The sequence below is a fragment of the Echiichthys vipera genome, assembly GCF_963691815.1.
Source record: "Echiichthys vipera genome assembly, chromosome: 16".
NCBI lineage: Eukaryota > Metazoa > Chordata > Actinopteri > Perciformes > Trachinidae > Echiichthys > Echiichthys vipera.
The window spans coordinates 18,281,477-18,302,187 of record NC_139841.1 but is presented as its reverse complement, the minus strand read 5'-3'; the positions used below and the strand labels follow the sequence as shown (position 1 = coordinate 18,302,187).

Here is a 20,711-nt window from a genome sequence, read left to right as displayed (position 1 = left end):
CGGCGATTTCATGATAGCAAAAAAAAGGAAAGAAAACATGAGCAAGAAAAAAGGGGGGAGGGAGGAGGGGCGGGAAGGAGAGGGAGGGGGTAGGACAAGGGAGAGATACATGTAGTAAGAGAGAGAAAGGGAGGGGAGTGTGCGTATGACGGGAATTCATGCTTCAAAAAGAAGGAAAAAAAGGCTTGTTTGGAGGGAGAGGAGAACATCTGCAATTTTTCTTTGGGCAGTTAGATATGCAGTTGGTGTGTTGTTCTGCACGTTTCCTTTTTGGTTCTTTATTTGCCATCCTGCCAGCAAAATGCACCAAACACTTATTTTTGAAAATTGGTCTCATCTCACCTCCTGTTCACATCTCTCTCATTTCAAATCTGTGAGAAAGGATCAGTCTGTTTGTCTTTGCTGTGACTGGTTTCTGACTGGATGAACACATGTACAGTTTGCTGTCACAGATTTGCTTCAAGAATAATTAGCTTGTGAGGGGGGAAAAAAAACTTTTCTTCCAACTTTTCCTGGACAGGCTGCAGCAGATATACACGGAGAGAGGAGGGGGAAGTGAGCTAAGAAACAAGGAATAAAGGGAGCAGACTTGAGAGCTGAGGAAAAATTTGCCTCAGTCGTGTTTACTTGTCTGTAAATTTGTGGGGTTAGGACGGAGGATCTCTGATTTCCTTCCCGCCTCCTCTTCTTCTCTCCACCCCTTGTAGGTTGTCAGGGCGTGGTGGCCTGTGACCTCTTGACCCTGCACCGTGTATGTGCGTGTGTGTGTTTGTGTGTGTGTGTGTGTGAGAGAGAGAGAGATGGGTTGGTAGGGCTGAAGTTTCCCAGCTGCACCGAGAAGGGGTGGGGGTGTAGGTTTTTTCCTTTGCAAGCTTTCAGTTTTGAAAGAAAAGCCACAAACTGAAAGAATGAGAGCTTTGTGTGTGTTTGTGTGCGTCTGAGAGAGAGAGAGAGAGAGAGAGAGAGAGAGAGAGAGAGAGAAAGAGGGAGAGAGAGAGAGAAAGAGAAAGAGATGGATGGACTAAAAGAGTGACAGAGAGAGGAGCAGAAGTGTAGAAAAAGTAGGCAGAGAAAGAAGAGAGGCAGTGAGGGAATTAGGTAGAGAAGGGAATTGGTTTAAGTGTGGTGAAAAAAATTGAGGGGTGGGGCAAACTGTGAGATGGAGGGTGGAGAGAAGAACGACGGAGGGAGAGTGTATTACATTTTTATTTAACGTTCAGGAAGATCAACAATATAGTACTTATACTGAGTACAGGTTTATAGGAAAGAAACAGCCTGTTTTTCTTCTGTGGTTTTCCTCTGCTGCTCTTACCTTGCACGGTAGCCAAATTCTCGCAATAACGTATCACACGAGAACCACACATTACGTGAAAATCCTCCTTTTTGGGATCCAGGTAGCGCGTTTGTGAATATCAAAAGTGAGCCGGCCAATCAGCATCCTGTGAGGCACTACCATAGTCTGTATATAAAGGCGGACGGGGCGGTCCCACCTCCTCCCACCGTTCATAAGTTGGTTCCGTGTGACAAACCATCTGAGTCAGGTTACTGTTTCTGTTTTTCATGTTTAAGTTAGAAAGAAAGAATCATGTTTCTCAATCTCTTCTGGGAAATGTGCCGTTCATGAGAGTCACTCAACTCTGACTTTGATATGACTGCATACAGGAAAGATGAATGTTTAAGATGCTGTATATGTCGCGGGCTGACATTAATGTAGCCTCAGGTTATACACTTCTGTTTCACATTTACATTCCAAGTACATGTCTTGTTTTATTTATTTGACTGACAACTCACGCCTAGCAGACTGTGTGGGTTAGACCAATGATATGATATCAGTAAGATAATATACTGCACATTTTTAACTATTTATTTTACTTTTAATGTTATGTTGTTTTTTTCAGAATTAAGAGTCTAAGGACGGCAGGTGTTTTACTATACGTCATAGACATTGTAAAGACCTTTGAGGAAAATTTGCATTTTTTTATTTAACTGAGTTTCATAAATATAATTGACCCGTATCATGTGATATGGTGCCACATTAGTTAAATATGCAGTCGTTTTTTGAATATAGCAATTAAAGTAGACGGGGAAAGAAAACTAGACCAAAAAAATTCTTTGAGGTATAAAACAAACAAAAAAAAGGATTTATTTAGTTGAATAAGAAATAATAATAAAGACTCCTGCTCATCGTATTTCACTTTGAGATTTTGCTTCAAATAAGTATTATGATGTGCAGACTGAAGCCAAATTAGTTTAGAACCAAAGATGACTCAAAAATGAAGCTATATTTGTATATATTTGAATAAAGGGTTTGAGGATTTAATGGCATGAATATTGCTTCTGTTGTTGTTCCCTTCCATCCTCCTTTTAGAGGACCAGGCAGCTGCCTTTGATATCTGCAGTTTGTGATGCCTCTCAGCCGGCGTCAAGTGACTCAAAACGGCCAAATTGATTTTCTCCCTTGGCGGTTTTATCAGCAGCTGATTTTGTGTTGCAGTACCCACACAATCAGTGTCTCCACAATATCCAGCTGTGCTCCTGCAGGGACTTCAGATGTTTGTTTAAACAATTAGCCATCATGAAAATGTAATTTTTCGACAATGAAAGACTGCACATGCGAGTACTCAGAATGTGTTCAGTAACGCTCTGAGTACTTCATAGGCTGATCTTAAACACAGGCCAGAATACTCAATGAATTTGTCAGTGTTGGAACATCAGTGAAGGTTTTTTTTTAGTTACTGTTTATACTTTTGCATTTCTAGCAGTCCACTATTGTAACCAGTTACTTTTTGGTGATGCCACTAAATTTTTTACGACGGCTGTTCTTTCACCCCAACCAAGATTCCCACACATTCCTGTCGAAAATACTTTTAGTTTTTTTTTTTTCATAAGACAAGTCACAACTGTACATTTATATATAAATATAGTATAGTACAGTCATTCCTCGAATGCAATGTTGGTGCAGAGACGCAGAGAGCACAGATGCGGAAGACCCTGAAATGCTGACCAATCGGAGCAGGCTGGACTTTTTTCGGTAGGGGTGGCTTAATGAGACTAAACTGAGCATTTTCAACATGTATATTCAGACAGTATGAGAAAATAATGTGCTTTTTAAATTTTTTATTTATTACCATTAAAGCATCAACTTGAAAATTTGCATAATATGGGACCTTTAAAGTTACAATCCGTAAGATTTGTATCTCGTTAATTGTCTGCTAAGTTACTATCTATCAAATAGTGAGACAAAACAATGGTGACTGATCATATGACCCACTAACAAAAGCACTTGTACTTCCAAGCTGTGTCTCTGTGGCAACATTTCCTGGCTATATGTAAATACATCCCCATGTTAGTGATGCAGCTGATAGCGGTTGATCTGTCAGAAGTACCGCCAAAGAGGCCGCTAGAAATAAAGTATCTAAAATCTTACAGATTACAGCTTTAATAATATCCTGTAGTGTGTGATGCGGCATTATTTACAAATCTTGTAGTGTGTGCATGTTTGAGATTACATCGCCTCATGTGCGTGATGCAACCTGATTTCAAAATCGGTTAGGATTTCAAAACTCCTGTAGTCTGAGCCCATCTTAAATCAACAATCAATTTGAACGTATCTGATTGGGTCATTCCATTAAATTGTGTGTTGAGCATTTGCAGTTTGTACACACTTTAGCAGTAATGCCAGACTCCATACAAAGTTTGTCTGGTTTGAAATATAACTGCAAAATGCAGCATCACTACTTAACTTTGCATGAATTATTGTCTTGATTTTTAAAGCTTTCTCATCAATTAAGCCTATATGTGGCTACTATGAGATATTTTGGAACTATTTGATGAGTGGCTGTGGCAAAGTAGTTGCTCTTTGCAGTGCTATTCAAGACTCTGCTGAAAATGTATCCTCATACTATACATGCTCGAAGGACCAGACTAGGGACCTACACAGACGCTGCCATGAATGAACTGCAGCCTGGAAAGAGAGAAGAGCTCTCTATTGCTAGCTCATCCTTGAGAGAGAGACAGAGAGACAGAGAGACAGAGAGAGAGAGAGAGAGAGAGAGAGAGAGAGCCTTACTGTCAGTCTCTCTCTTCTCTCCCCTCTAGTGGCAGTTAGGAAGCCCTGTGGAGTCCCGCTAAGCCTCTCAATAGCTGCCCTCCCTCCCACCTCGAGGCCCATTCACTTCTAATGAGGTGCTCAAGTATCTGTGGCTTAACATGAGGGTCAACACCACAGAAATGGGACCTTTTAAACCACTGTAGCTCCACCGCTCTGGCAGAAAGTGATTAATGATATCAAGCTCTTATATTTTAATCTGCCAGCGTTAAACTTTAATGTGCATCAGTAAAATGCATGTTTTTTTTGCACCTGACAATCTCATTAATATTAATCATGTTTCTCCGTAGCTTGCTGACGATGTTATACTTGCATTATTCAGAATATTTCAGGTTGCACTTTAAAATAATAAGGAGAAACGATTAATATATATTACCATATGGCTGTTTGAATTTAGCTTGTGCATGTCCCGGCACTAGTTGCTTGACACTTGACACATTATTTTGATATCTGAATGAATGGGAATTCATAAGAAGCGTTACTCTACCTGAACAACACTCAAAATATGGAGATCCTGAGCAGACCTCATGCACTTGAGATGGTGTTGCAGACAACAAACAAAAGTCACATTTAGTTCCAGTCCCTCTCCAGTCTTCTGTTTCACAAACACTGCCTTTAGAACAATGAGCCAAATGCGTAGTCCACCTTCCTTTAATGACATGAATAGCTTCCTAGTACACACACAGGCAGAGTTGAGTGTCAGGTTGAAGTTACGGTTGTTTAAAAGGAGATGAAACAACGTATAAAAAGTAAAAGTGAGAGGGGAAAAGACGAGCGGTGTCAAGGTTTCAGGTCCATTTCTTTTTGATGGTATTTAATATTTTCCAACAGCATAGTTTTACGAATAAGTGTCACTGGCTGTCTGCTTTACGGCCCAAGTATTTGAATGTTTTCATCCCTAGATTTAATTCTGCATCTTTGACACTTGGTGACTTCAGTCAGCATTTAAAGGAAGAAGGATGTTCTGCATTTCCGAGGTGCTACTGTATGACTCATTCCTGTGGTTAATCGGTTGCATGGTTGTTACTGTAAGTTTCCATCCAAATTTACAGAAAAATTCAAATAAATTTCCAAGACACCTGCAAAAGAAAATGCTAATCAATACATGTTTTCACCTACTACTGTTTGTACATTTTAGGAGTTGCTTGCATCAAGATAAACAGTTGGTGTTGCTCAATATGGGCACAATAATGTGACATTAGCGCCAATCAAACGTGATGAAAATATGGCACATATTTTATCGATACACTCACTTTTTCACCCGAGCCGGGATTAAAAACCTGGTTGTGATATTCTGACTTTATGCGCTTATTGAGTTTCCCACGCAAATGTAAAGATGAGGATGGGCATTGCAAGTACACAATTACAAGCATAAAATCCAGTTGTAAATGAACCCTGAAATACTGAGCACCACTGCAGTTGCTCAGAAACATCTGCATGCGTTAATAGCAAACTGTAAATACAAGTCATCCTCACCACATTCAGCTATGTAAACAGAAATAAACAGTTGCTGTTACTTCCTGTGTATTATGACAAACAGGATTCATTCTGGGGGGAAACAGCTGACTGTTGTGCTAATTCAGGACAACATGATAAATGAATGGCGATATACTGTATGAGAGCCAGAAAAATATTAAACGTGAAGGGAATTCACATTATTATAATAATTCATTTGACAAATAATAACCAACCATAAACCACAATTAAGTTAGGTCCAGGCATCAACTTAGTGGAATACTAAGCTTTTTTTTTTTAATCAATATTAATGCTCAGCAGAAAAAGATTTTTTAATTTTGTGCTGAAATCCAAGAGGCCAGTTGTGATGATGTGAGACCACAGAGACAAAATGTGCTTTCATGACAATGTGTGCGAAATAGTTCAGATGCCACGTCCCATTTATTTATTCATTTCCTAATGACATATGGGAAAACCCTTGGCACTCAGCATTCATCTATCCAACCACAGTATCCCAAACATCAAAAGGTGTGTGTGTGTGTGTGTGTGTGTGTGTGTGTGTGTGTGTGCGCGCGCGCTAGGTTGAATGAGCTAAATGACTTTCAAATGACGTAAGGTTGTGGGATAATTCTTTTGGCTTTTCTCTGCGCAGTTGTCTCATTTTTGATTGTCAGGGTCGGCAAGAGGCCAACACACACTAACACACTCTGTCCCTGTCAGCATCATACACAGCCCATTTTTATTTTCATACCTTTTCCGGCATGACCTTTCAGCCATCTTTCTGTTTCATGCAGAGACATCGTTTCTTCTGTCATTGTTCTATTTTTGTTCAACTTTGTGTCTATTTCTGTTTTCCCTCTCTTCATGTACCCAAACACACTCTAAACACACATTCACACATTTTTATAGCAGGTTATATTGGAGAATAATCTCATTTTGCTCTTGATGATGGTATTATAGCCCCAGCTAGATCCTCTCCAATCGCTCTAATTACACCATTGACTCTGCATTAATACAGCAAATATTCCGTAAATTATAAATGACACTGCCAACATGCTCTTACTAATGAATCTTGCACAGTATCAGTCTAAATCAGCACTGCTGGTTCAACTGGTGAGATGCTAAATAAATTAAAGAGCTTATGTGTCATTTCTGTTTACCATATTAAAAATAGATGATAAGCTGACAAATGTGGAAATATACAAAAGAATGTTTTTAATCCCTCAAAAGTGAGAACACCAGATATGGAATTTGAACGGTGATCCCTGCAGCCTTTCTTGTTGGCTTGAGGACAAAAATTTGAGCTGAAAGCAGCTGGTGTTTTTTTGTGATTCTTCTTTGTTGTCTTTAATTATTTATTTTCTACTGTGTGTAAAATGTGCAGCTTTTGTCTGAAATAGTTCTGACTCCTCAAAATATTACACTGAGTCACTTCATACCTTTATCTATCTGTCTCTTTGTGTATACTTTCTTTTCATTCTCATGTTGATCTTGCTATTTGACACAAGCAGACACGCACACATTAAAGGGGACCTATTTTGTTTTGCATATATAATGTGACAATGTTGGATGTTCATATTAAACATGGCCAAAGCTTCACAAAATAAGGTAAAAACCTCAGACCGTTCGGAACTCATTTACAACAGTTTTGTATTCTCTCTGCTCAAGCTTACATCGGCCTGTGCCAGCTCCTCCTGGCTAATTACTGCAGTGGTTACATTACATACACTGCTACATGTAGCTACATGCTAGCATCAGGGGAAGCTATAATCTTGGTTGCGGATGTTGATAATTTCTCTCCAGTTGTGGTTTACATTCCTGCTGGAACATCATTTCGTTGTGTAGTTTTTAATTTAGAAGCCTTTGTTGGTGATCTTTGACAGTCGAAAGTGCCAATTTACTTTGTGTAAGGCAGTCCCCAGCTGCAATGACAGATGGTTCAGAGACAACAAGAGCACAGAAATGGAAGACTCGGAAATGCTGACCAATCAGAGTAGATTAGGCTTCTTCGGGAGTGGGACTTAAAGAAACAGTCGCTACAACAGAGCAGAAGAAGAAGATAACAGGTGCAGTATGAGAAAAATAAAGGGTTTTTTATAACATGAACAAATCTAAAAAAACAACCCAAAATACAAATTTGAGCCTGAAAATCGGCATAAAAGGTAGCACTTTATGCTGCATCTCTCTGTCCAACGCTCATCAGTATGCCTCATATATTCCAGCAGCAGAGATGCTTTAGGCTGCTAGTATTCACACCGGGGTCATTGCTGGCAGCAGTATGACATGCTGTGTAGCAATAATAGCACAACCCATGTGAGTAAAGGACAATCTGTGTGGCTTAAAGTTGTGACATATTCTGTGCATATTGTTACGGCTGCGGATTCAGATTTGTTTCGCAAACCTCAGCTCAACATGTGCTCACAGAGTTCCTCTCTTCATTCAAGTCAAATTTCCCCCGTGGTCAGCGCCAGCGATATAAAACAAAGTGCTGTGAATTTGGTGTGCAAAGAAGTAACAAGGGGAAGCTGTGTGCTGGAATATTGGCAGCTGCTGTGTTGTTGATATGGCCTGGGTTGGTGCCAGCCATCCGTTCTTACCCTCCACTTTGACCTCAGCTCAGGAGAGGTGGGGCTCTTCTGGCTGCAACTTGACAACTTGTGGTGTTGTCGAGGGGCGGGGCAGATAATTAAAAGTATTTAGATTGATTCTAAATTCACACAGACAATGTCAACAAATCCTCTATGAGCGGGCATATACTGTTATTTTTGTGTACTTGTGTTTATATAAATACATACGCTCATGGCACAGCACTCTCACCCTGGTCCCTTCTCTTGCCTCCCTGACTGACTCACTCCCACAAATATGCAAGCAACTCCAGCTCAGTCACCTAATTGATTCCAGACTTTCCCCTCATCCCTTCACTCTCTCTGAGCCTCCTCCTCCTCCTCGCTGTCACTGCAGCCTCTCGTTCTGTCCATCTTTATGGGCTTTCTGGGTCTCAATGCCTGCCATGTGTGAATTCCACTTGTATGTTATTACATATGTATAGTTACATTTATGGATGGTTGTTCATGGGTTCCTTTTCCCTCTACATAATGTTTTGTGACACAAAAAGTCCATCTTTATTGAAATGCATCATTAGGTGAGATGACTTGAGTGCCAGTTGCTAACTGGAATTGATAAGCCAACTTCCATTCACGACTTTAACCAGAAGTTGTAAATCCGACTTGACTGCAATAAAGGCATTGTGAGTCATTGTGCTTTTAAAGGTTGTAAAGTTTTGTGATCAGTTTAATTTCTGCAGTTTCCCGTTCACTGCCCTCTGGATGTTGCAAAGTGGTTGTTTGTCTTGATGCATGGTTCTTAGTTCACATGGACAGAGGCGCTGGCTGTGTAATGAGCCTAAGAGATGGACATAGAAAAATTCACATTACATTTCATGAATTATATTCCAATAAGCATATTAAATACCATGTCTCTGTAGAACCTATTTTCCCCTGTATGTGTAAAGTATACAGTGCCTCATCGGAGACTCTGCACAGACAGAGTTTAGCTAACACATCGGTAAGCACAATCTAAACAGTATGGCCAGTGATGACCAGTAGCAGTCCCACTAAAGTGATACCAATACTAGCAGTGTAGGTTATTACGAAACTTTTTCTAGTACTTTTTCTGAAATCCATCATGTGAATGGAAGCTTCTTGAACTGCCAACTCACCACACTACAGACTGTATGGGTTGTAGCTGCTGCAGTAACTGGCAAATCGCATGTCTCATTAAATCGAAGAACGATTGCAGTGATTGAGTGCGAGTAAAACCATTCAAATAGTCATTGTTTCATGATCTGGTATAAGTGTCGGATACAGGTATTGTTTGACTGGAGAAGTTTTAAAGGTATTTAGTGCCGATACACAGCCCTAATGAATATACAGTATTTACATACCACTCGATAAAAGGCACAGTCAAATGCCATGGCCTGATGCCACAGTTGTCAGGTTCTATTTGATGTTAAGTTGACCTTGCATGATCCAGTAACTTGCCTATGGATCTGTTAATCTCAACCATTAAACAAAGACACACGATAGTTTGCACGTTTACTTCCTACTGAAACTCTGCAGCTGCTCATTTGCACAGCTACATCCAGAAAGAGTGGGCTCAAACTAAGAGCTATGGCTTTACTATTTCCCAACTCACTGCAGTTACATAAAACACTCGTACTTTTTCAAATCGCTGCTAAAGAAAAAACGTCAGTGTTGAACAAATGTCATACCTCCGTCTTACCATAAGTAAAAACCACTTTGATCTTATCATCATTCACTGATTAGTGTGGCTAATGGATGGAGACTGTACTAAGTCCCATGGAAAATGTATGTCCGATGACGAAACTTATTTTTTTCGGCCCAGATGTTGAAGCGTTCATATTCAGTTAGGGTAGCAATTATGGAGTAATGGGGCCTTGCTTCACTCCAAATGATAATAAACAGAGTTGTTACAGTTTGGAAGTAATCAACAGTGGAAGTTGTGCCGAACATGAGAAAAATCCCTTTATTTTTTAACCATGGCACGGTGTAACTGGTCAGCTGTACGGAGCTCAGGTCAGGTTACTCAAACCAGAATTGGCTGTTCTTAAGCTTTAATGGCCAAGTAAGTGTGAATGGCATCCCATAATTATTTGGCTCAAAGAACATAGAAGGAAAGAGGATTGGCCAGATATGATTAAAGGAATTGTGAATGAAAGGAACTCTTATTAGATCTCCTTAACTGAATTTTCTTAGGCCCCTTTTCACCAAAAAGACACTGATGAAGTGATAAACTTAGTATGCTATCTATTTGCTAGCTGCAAAGATTCAGCAGGGTTTGAATGCCACATTTCAATCTAGAACTACGGCCAGATTGGAAACAAATTGGAAACAGATTTGTCAAGTGAAAATGGAGGTAAAATCCCTGAAAAATACAGCTTCTTCTAACATCTGTACTTGCCAAACTTACTGCACTTGGGATTCAGGCCGTTCTGTCAATGTGTTTTTGTTCCCTGTCTCTACATGAATGGATTTGTTATACAGTATATCCATTTTCTTTTTTGTGTTGAGGGTTGTGTTGCTCGGCTGGCCTAGCTGCATTAACTCTGGCTCAGTGTAATACAGCATATTACTGCCATATTAACAGCCAACACAAAGACAGTGGACTGCTATAAATAATACCCTCTGGGCTCCTTGGGTCTCCCTGCACACTATTCCTTTTGTTATTCTGGTGTCCATGTGAATGTTTCTCGGGAAATTGGCCCTGTTAGAAGTCTGTTTTGCTCATACCACACAAATACTTGTCTTTGGTGGGAATTTCCCTTCTTATGTGGAGAAAGCAACTGAGTGAAGAGATGAAAATAAAAAATATCAGAATCGCCAAGTAATGACAACAGATGCGAACCAAGAACACTGACCATTTACAGCAATCTGGGCTTTTTCAGCAGGGGGGCCTTAAAGACAGAGGGTAGATACACGGATATTCAGACAGACAGTATGAGAAAAGGTGTCTCTTTCAACATTGAAGCATGTAAACATGTACTAGTGGAAACTTAGTGGAAAATTAGTCAATATTGGAAGATATGATAGCAAGATAATGTTCAGTTATCTCAGTATTAATTTTGCCTTTATCGTCCTTAGCCCTCTCGCCTTGTGTGTCTCCCTGTCTTTCCCTCTCTGTGCAGCCCTGTAATCTCTCTCTCTCTCTCTTTCTCTCTCTCACTGGCTCACTCTATCTCTCTCTTTTATATTACTACAAAAAACACATAAGCATACTGAGGCATGTTGCTATGCACACACACCACACACACACACACACACACACACACACACACACACACACACACACACACACACACAGAGCAAACAGAGACCAACCTCTGCTCAGACATGCAGCCGGGCAGCTAATTAGCAAAGTGGTACTGGGGTTTTGTGTGAAATCACACACACACGTACACACAATGTTAAGTACACACATTGCCTAGTCAGAGCTCATAGCATGCATACTGCAGAGGCACCACTGGACACCAATACTGCTGGTGTTATTGATCCAAGACAAATGAATGAATGAGGGAGAGAGAGACAGACAAAGAGAGAGAGAGAGAGAGAGAGAGAGAGAGATGAGGAGGGATATGTGTGGAGAGGGGTCATCATGTTCGAGACAGAGTGTTGTCACACCTTATCTCCCGCCTTCTTTCCCCCTCAGATCAATAGCATCTTTGTGTTTGTTAGCACTGTATTGTAACGGTGGTCCCTCTAGTGGTCAGGGGAGACGAAAGAGAGGGGAGAGGAGTCGAACGGTGGGTGCAAAGATAAGAGAGAGAGGGACGAACAAACTGGGAAAAGAGAGAGGGACAAAACAGAAATGGAAAGATAGGGTCAGATAGAGAGAAAGAGAGGTGGAAATATAGAGAGTGGTAGTGGCGACCCAGTTCCATCACTGCTTGTTTGTGTTTGGGGTGGTGCGGCGGTTAAGAGCATTGAGGCACGGGGATGGGGGAAGGAAGGTTGTGTGAAATAAACATGCATCTGTGAGGACGTTACCTCACTGTGCGCACTTACAGCACACACACACACACACACACACACACACACACACACACACACACACACACACACACACACACACACACATACATACACACAGACAATATCAGGCCAGTGCCTGCATGTGCGCTAAGGCACTCTGGGAACCAGTTCTCACACATGCTGCATGCATTAGGATGAACAAATGAACACATTCATAATGGTTGTGACAATTTTGATGCCTGATGTTGCCCTCACACTCGTGTGTTTATAGATCTGAGGTACACTTCCATATACACTGCACATACACAAACACACTGTGACCATACATATCTGTACAGACACTGTTTTTGGACCATTTGGAATAAAGTGGTTTTTTTTTTGCCACATCAGCCCCAGGCATTTGTATCTGTAGCAGTGTAAACAATAAAAAAAGGTGCATCAGTCCCAATTATAAATATTACTGTTTAATGAGGGATCATCATTTTAAAGATTCAGTACATTTATTTGTTTATTTTGGTTAATATAAATAAAATACATATATTATACAATAAGGGGGTGATAATGGGATTTAAAAAATAATGGCAACACAAACTGCTGCTTAACTGTTATTAATATTTAAAATGAGAAGACACACTTCTAGAGGGTCATACATTGATGATTGATAGGAATTATTTTTTTATTTGTTTATACATTGTTTTTAGGACAATACTACTTTGTTAAAAACTAAACTGTTAACATGAGTCTAGTGCAGAATCAGTCAGCCCGCTTGTGTCTTCTCCCATTTATTCTTCATTTTCTATCATTACTATTTTCTTATCTATCTATCTATATCTATATATATGTATATATAGATATAGATATATATGAGTCTGGATGAAAAAGATCTGGCTTTTTATCATTGGAAAATCAGTAAAAAAAAAAAAGAAAAAAAAGATGAGCTTTCAGTTTAATCTAATGGCTGATGGCTGATTACATCCAGTTCCTTTAAGATCTTTCAGGCATGATACAGTTCCCTGTTGCTCAGGCTCTGATGAATGATGGATCGTGATGCTGTAAAGCCCTATTGCACTTAGCTGTGCATTTAGTGTCTACGGCGCACTTTTCCCTTGGGCCATCTGTGTCTTCCTCTGATTAACAGGCAGTAAAAACACAAAACACTGTGGTCGACTGTTGATGAAATGACAGTTTTATTCTGTTTTTGCCTCACACATCCCTCCAGAATATCATTCTTTAATGTATCAGACCATTGTTTTATTTCACACTACTTGTGCGTGCTTGTGCGGATGCCTGACCCTGTTTGCGCGCGAGAGTGATTTGTCACACCATGTGTTGATATGGTGCAGTGAGCTGGCTCTTTGACAACTATAATATAAACAGGAGCGTCTGATGTGGATTGCATTATTGTCTCAGGCTTCTTAAGCATGTGCTGCTGCCACTGTTGGGATTTGTAAAACATAGTGTACCTGCTTATGTAGGAGCTATCAAATTACATCTAGGCAACATGGGACCAAATGTGGGAAAGTTACCTTTGAGTCTTTTTCTCTTGGGGTGTGCGAGTGAAGTTTTGTCAACTTTTGGGTGGGAGTGTTGGGAAGATTTGAGGTGTCAGTGAGTAATAGGGGTCAGGACAATTTCCCCCTGGGATTATTAAAGTATTTCTGATTCTGATTCTGAAGAGCCTGTGGAGCCGGTCAGGACGAGCGCAGATGAAGATGGGTTGTGGGTGACTGGCAGAGTGGGGGGAAGAAGAAAAAAAAAGTTGGGGGATTTTGAAGAGAGGGAGAGAGGGGGAAATATAGACACAGTGAGAGCTAATGAGCTGGATTTGCTGGAGACTTGGCATTCTGCTCATGGTGCTTGCTCTATCTTTCTCCTCTGTAGAAGAGCTGGCTAGAGCGAGCTTCCTGTCTGAGCCCTGAAGCAGGAGTAAATGAGGGGTGGGGGGGAGAACGGTGGGGGTGGGGGGTGTTGGAAGCAATGGAACAGAGGAAGGAGGAGAAGGAAGAGGAGGGTGAGGGGCGGGAGGGACCAGTGTTGAAATTGAATGCCAGGGCGCCATGTTCTCACCGCCAGCGTTTCCATGGTTACAGGGTAATTCTGGCGAGTAAGGAAATTTCATTCACTCTGGTATGAAGAAGAAGAAGAAGAAGAAGAGGGAAAAAACAGGAGCAAAATATCAACAAAGCAAGAAGGAGAAAGGAATACACACAGACACACACACACACACACACACACACACACACACACACACACACACACACACACACACACACACACACACACACACACACACACACACACACACACACACATAAGGGAAGAGAAAGAGGAAGAAAGAGAAAACCTCTACTGGGGTTTATGCCACCCATCCCCCAGGCAATCTGCCTCTGTCTCCCACTGCTTTTTTTCTCGTGTATTTCTGTGATGCTTGGTTTGTTTGCCACCATCCTATAAGCAAACACAACACCCACCCACAATCCTCCAGTTCTTTCAGGAGCCCTGCAGGTATATGGCAAAGAACAAAGAGAAATACTGTTAACTGGCCAGTGGAGTGTGTGTGTGTACTTGTACATTAGTGTGTTCTTTTTGGGAGAAGGGGAATGGGGGTTGGTGTCGGGGTAGGGTCGGGGGTTAAAGAAATCAGGGGGCTTCCTCAACACATTTGACACATGTAAACTGGTTGCTGACATGCCAGACTCGGGCAAAACGCAGCCGATTAGACCACGTCTCGTGTACAGCTGCTTCAATTTTACAGGAGAGAAAAAAGGGTTGAGTTAAAACTCTGTATGCATGTATAAACCTGAGCATGCACGCATGTGTGTCAGCCCGCACAGATACAGCCACACTCTTACTCTGCAGCTAACTGCTGTTGACAACTGCATGGGATTTGACTGGGCTGTAGCTGCAGCCAACCTGACAGCTGTACAGCCAAGCACCCTCTGTACACACACACGCACATGCACACACATGCACATGTACACACAACTTCATCTTCAGTGCAATTTCTGATATGATGTGCAGGTTTTCCAATCAGCGCATGCAGCATGTTTTGACAGAGTGAGCCATAAACACATGCAGTTACACGCTGAATCATGTGTTGTTTATTATCCTCAAGCTGGTGTGTGCAGATGTTTCGCTGTGACAGAAAATATCATTTCCTTTTTTTTTTTATTATTGAGATAATAAATTATCGAGATTTACAATTGGACATTATTTTCTCCTTTTTCTTTCAGTGGCTGAGGAGGGGCTCTGGGAGTGCGGGCTGTCCTACGAGTGCAGGACCCTCCTGTTCAAGGCCATACACAACCTGCTGGAAAGGTAAAGAAGCACTTCATTAGCTGCAACAGCGCAGGCTGCCGAAGGATGCACATAGAATATGAAAACATGCTGCATAACTGACATAGTTATAGAATCTAACATATTTTATGAAATAAATAAAATGCAGTATTATTAAGTTTTTGAGTTTTTGCACAATAGGCAATTATAGTTGCTACAAAGTGGCCCTCCATTTAACATTTATAAAGATCATATAATGAATACACTATAATGTAGTTGTAAGGAGATATAAGAGTTAAGATACAAGTCCATCTGTGGGCACCTATAATCATCCAGGCTGGTGTTGAGTAACAATATAAGAAAACAAACTTGTAATATAACACAGCTGCATAAAAGGGTGGAGGTGGTGGTTATTAAAGGTTTATTTAGTGCCATAGTGTTTATATATGGTTGATCTTATAAATGCTTATTAAGGGAGTTTAAGTACGGATGCACAGAAATATGTTTTTATTAATTACATTTTGATACAATTACAATAACTGAAATTAGGGTGTACTTTTTTTGCTGCTTGAACAGTTTGATTTAGAGAGCATGAGCTCTTAGTGTGTACAACGATTTTTCCTGATGGATGACTGAAGCACCCACATGCAGAATATCATCAATAAGAGTAATAAATCCAATATATCTAGCACTTTTTCATCTACCTAAAGAGGGTTTAGAAGCCAAATCGATTATTTATTTTTGCACTTAATGTATAATAAACAGAAATATTCAACATTATATCAGCAATTGAATTAACACTCTGAATGTAACTTCTGAGTACATGAAAAACATTCAGCAAGCAAAATATCTTTCGTGTCACACTGATAGACAGGCTTCTTCCACCAGCTTCACCTTAATGAAATTATAAGCTGAGCGTTGAATCACTTGCTCAAGTACCCAAAGCTCTCCTTTCTGAGTCAGAGCCATCTGTTAAATGAAGCAGCACATATTTGCTCTCTATTAAGTTAAGCATCAGTGATCATCATAGGGGGCAGGTTGAATTAACCTTCCTATTACCTTGAAGCTAACTCCTTTATAGCTCAGTATTTCAACACAGGGTGGATCATTTTTCACTGTGTCTTTTATATCCTACAGACACAATTCACTTCTGTCACTGATTTGAACTTATTTCAGTTATTGTAATTACTAAGAATAAACATGCATTTGAATTAACAGTCTCAATCAAACAATTTAAGATAAAGAATTAATGAATATCTTAATTAAACATGCACAGAAAAGTAAGATAGCAATCGTGAACATGCTAACATGTCAACTATATCAACTTTACATGGTGATAATAGGCGTGTTTCCACTAGCCCTATAAAGTGTCCCATCGAAAATTTTCAGGGCATGCCCTCTCAATGGCCGTTCACTCATCGTGTTTCCATTTCCAAAAAAAGGCCTGCCAGGGATTTCCGAGACTCCGGAGGTGACGTATCACTCTGAATGGGTTTAGATGTGATCAGTGATACAGCGTTGCGCCCCACTTCCTCAAAGTGAGAAATACAGAAAAGCTGATTTAAGGTGGCCCGTATGATTCGCAATGTCAACTTATGTACAAGTAACTTGTATAAAAAAAAACACTCCACCTTAAAGATTCGCGGCGCTGCGAAAGTGTATGTTGACAGACAGGCCGTCACCCCGCTTGCAGTACTAACGTTAAGGTGTGTGTGTGTGTGTGTGTGTGTGTGTGTGCGCGAGAGGAAGCATGCAGCAAAGTGCCTTGCCAGTGCATGCGCAGATGATTTTCTGTGCTGCGTTATACTACACCACTGGATAAAAGTGTCCACTCGACTTCACCGTGTTGTTGTGGCGTCTGTACTACTACACGTCACACCCTTGGCGTTATCCAATCAATAATTGGGTATATCTCATGGGACAAAAGTTTCTACTCTGTCAAACGGCCTCCTAAGGAACTCACATGCAAATTAGGGGTGTTTTTGGCAAGATAGACCCACCTCATTCTGGGTAGTAGACCATAGTGGAAACGCACCTAATATGATTTCTGCTTTTTTCCACGCCCCCATGTGGCCGAAAAAAATCAACGAATGCAGGTTTTGCAAGACTTAACATTCGCTTAAAGCAAAAATGGCTTTCAGTCTATCCTTAAGAGCTTAAAAGCTTGCTTAGTATCGTATTGGCTTCAATATCATCAAGAGCATTTATTTATGCCAGCATTTGAAGGAGGCTTTTCAGCATTAGCTTCACCATTTACTCACAGCAGTTGCTCCATGGATATAATGCATTGTTAACTCCCTTACAGACAGTATATTCTTTTTAAGGGCTCCAGTGAAGTCACCATGCTCAGGGAATGCACTGATCCAAATCCAATTGGAATCAGTGCCAATACTGACCTTATTAAACCGCTTGGGTATCGGTCATGATGTAACCAATCCTCGTTAAATACAGTTTCTTATATTAATGTTATTCTAAAATGAATTGTGGATAAGACTGTACCAAAGATGGTAGAGATGAGGAGTGAAAGCTTTGGGTAGCGTGCAGGAGTCCATAAAATAATTTTAGAATTCCTTGACCGGGGTCGGAGGATCCACCAGGGAATTCATTGGCACCTGCACAAAGAGAGGAGTCAAAGTTCTGTGAGTGCTGAGTTTTGTCTCTGAAAGGAGGCTGAAATAAGGTGAAGAGGTACACAGATGGTGGAATAGCCAAATAGGGAGCATGATGACTAAACTGTTTGATCATATTTTGATCTGACGAAAAAGAAGAGGTTTTTGGAAAGCTATGTGTAAAATGCACCACCAACCACTTTTGGGGGAAAGCAGATTAGCAGCAAGATTACCTTTTTTCTTTTACTGAGCATTTAAGCTCCACTTCTCAAACTCTGCTCAGATGTAGCTGAGGGATGGAGGCGTTTGTGTATTACAAATGCATTCCTAAAAATATTCTAACAGCCAAAGAGCCAAAGTTAAAGGTCCAATATTGTATAAAATTAGATACCCTGTCGTTTTTGTTTATAAAGCAGGTCCAGGTGCTATACAAATACTGTGAAAGTTTTATAATGCTCAATCAGCAGACAAATGCCCACAGCCCGTATTCAGAAACTGCGTCTTTAAACCAGTGCTGCTACAGTCATTTCCCCGATTGCAATGATGGTGCAGAGAGTGCGCAGATGTGAAAGAGCCTGAAATACTGACCAATCAGAGCAGACTAGACTTTTTTGGGAAGGTGGCTTAAAGAGAGAAGAGCTAATATGGAGCGTTTCCAACACAGGGTGAATGCAGGTATATTCAGACAGACAGTAAGAGAAATATAGTGTGTTTTTTGAATTTAAAAATGTCCCAGTAGAAACCCATAATACAAGTACGAACTTGAAAATGAGTATCATATGGGACATTTAAAGTCAAAATGATTCTGTTTTGCAGGTCTGGTGGCTTATTTTCTTGCGCTAGATTGAGAGATTTTCAAAAGTGATTTAACTTATGCAAGCTTAACAAAATATAAATACATAGTTTCTGCTCATATAAGCCAGATGGCCTGATATTATGGAAGCTGTCATTGAGCAACAGTCTGTAATGTATTGAAATCCTATACAACACCACCAGAGGCATACAAAAAAACAACAACCATGTTGCATGATTCATATATAATTCAAGATGTTAAACTATTTGCTGGCTCTCTTTTAACTTGTCTATTGAATAACTTTGACTTCTCTTCTTCTTCACTGCTGCAGATGTTTGATGGATAAAGGGTTTGTGAGGATTGGGAAGTGGTTCTTCAAGCCACATGAACTGGAAGAAAAGTCTTTGGGCAACAGGTAAGAAGAACTTCCATTTCATGTATATCAATGTCTGAAGAATATACACTAAAAGTCCATGTGTGTGAGCGTGTGTGTCAAAGAGTGACACAGCAGCGAGGCAGTGTGGATGGCTTTCCTGTGATTCAGTATTCCTCTCCTCTCCTTGATGTTCCAGCTGCTGGCTCGTGGTGTGAGAGTATTGAGAATCAGGACAGTAAATAGTGGTGAGAGGTGAGAGCCACATCGAGCTCTCACAGCTCTCCCTCTCTCCGTGCGAGGGGAGGGTGGTTGTGTGTATCAGTGTCACGCTGTGTAAGTGTGCAGCCAATGTGGGAGACAGACAGAGAAACTGAAACAGAGTAAAAAAAAAAAAGGGTAGGTGTGATGACAGTTGCTCAACTTGTTACTTTAGCCATTATAGTCCTCCCACTTCAGCTTCCCCTGCTGCTGAGGATGCAACATTCCTTACATCTCTAACATAGCGGTGCTTAAATACTAAGTATTCAAGTGGGAACACCACTTAGGTATCAAAAAGCTCATTTTAGAAAGCTGTTGTGGCAGGGAAAAAAAAAAATCATCTCTCAAAAATCTTCCCTTTATTTATATTGACTGTGTAGTTTTTGAACTGGAAAGCCGTAAATTGCATTATCATTCAAATGTGGTGCAAATTAAGAGCTGCACGGGAAACTCTCGCTCTACAAAGTTGCTGACACCAGTGCACTCTGCTGTGATATGCTGTAGCAAAACTGAGGTCTGGCTGCTCAGAGCAGGTGAAAGTCCCTCAAGTGACATTTAAAGAGGGAGTGTCCCATATCACGTTCATTTTCAGGTTCATACTTGTATTTTGGGTTTTTACTAGAACATGTTTACATGCTTTAATGTAATTATTATCAAAGTATCTTTTTGTGTGAATATACCTGTCTCTTCATCTTTGCATCGTCGTTGCAGCCAGAGTATAACTGTAACAGCACTGTAGCAACACTTTCTTCCTTTATATAGTTGTTACATCACAACCGTATGGAAGTCTTGACTGCTCGTTTAAAGGCACAGTTTCTGAATATAGGCTGTCAGAATATCCCTGTGTACTGAGCATTTCAGTACATTCACAGTATTTATATAGCACCTGTAACTGATTTGTAATAAAAAAAGACATCAAAGTCTCACTTTTTTAACAATATTGAACCTTTAAAGGAAAAAGGCTGAATAATAAATGAAGGCAGGTGCTTCCGTGCAGGGCATGAGGGATCACTGAATGGTTTGATGAGAGTGGAAAGGATGTGCTTCAAATGAACAGTTTACACTTGATACTCTACATGGATACCAAACTTGTCACGCTGTATCTATCACATTCACGGGCCACGCAAGGTGACCCCAGTTCTATCTACCATGGATGTCTTTTTCTGCTCCTTTCCTTTTTTTTAGAGGTTGTGGCATCTTTTACAGATTCTCTGCGCATTTATTGGGCACATTATCCTGTTTGACAAGTGGAAGTTGCTCATTAACTATCCCATTGAAGAGGCTAAGA

The 20,711-nt window shown here is 40.5% G+C and overlaps 1 protein-coding gene across 2 annotated transcripts in view; it reads left to right on the top strand.

Moving 5' to 3' along the window:
- The window catches only part of LOC310958692 (mediator of RNA polymerase II transcription subunit 13-like), a 78,273-nt gene that overhangs the window by 32,247 nt on the left and 25,315 nt on the right, over positions 1–20,711 (top strand). For both annotated transcript variants that reach the window (XM_083929746.1, XM_083929745.1), the window contains exons 3-4: positions 15,345–15,429; positions 19,121–19,204. In XM_083929746.1, the coding sequence (XP_083785872.1) occupies positions 15,345–15,429; positions 19,121–19,204 (169 nt within the window). The remainder of the gene's footprint in view (positions 1–15,344; positions 15,430–19,120; positions 19,205–20,711) is intronic.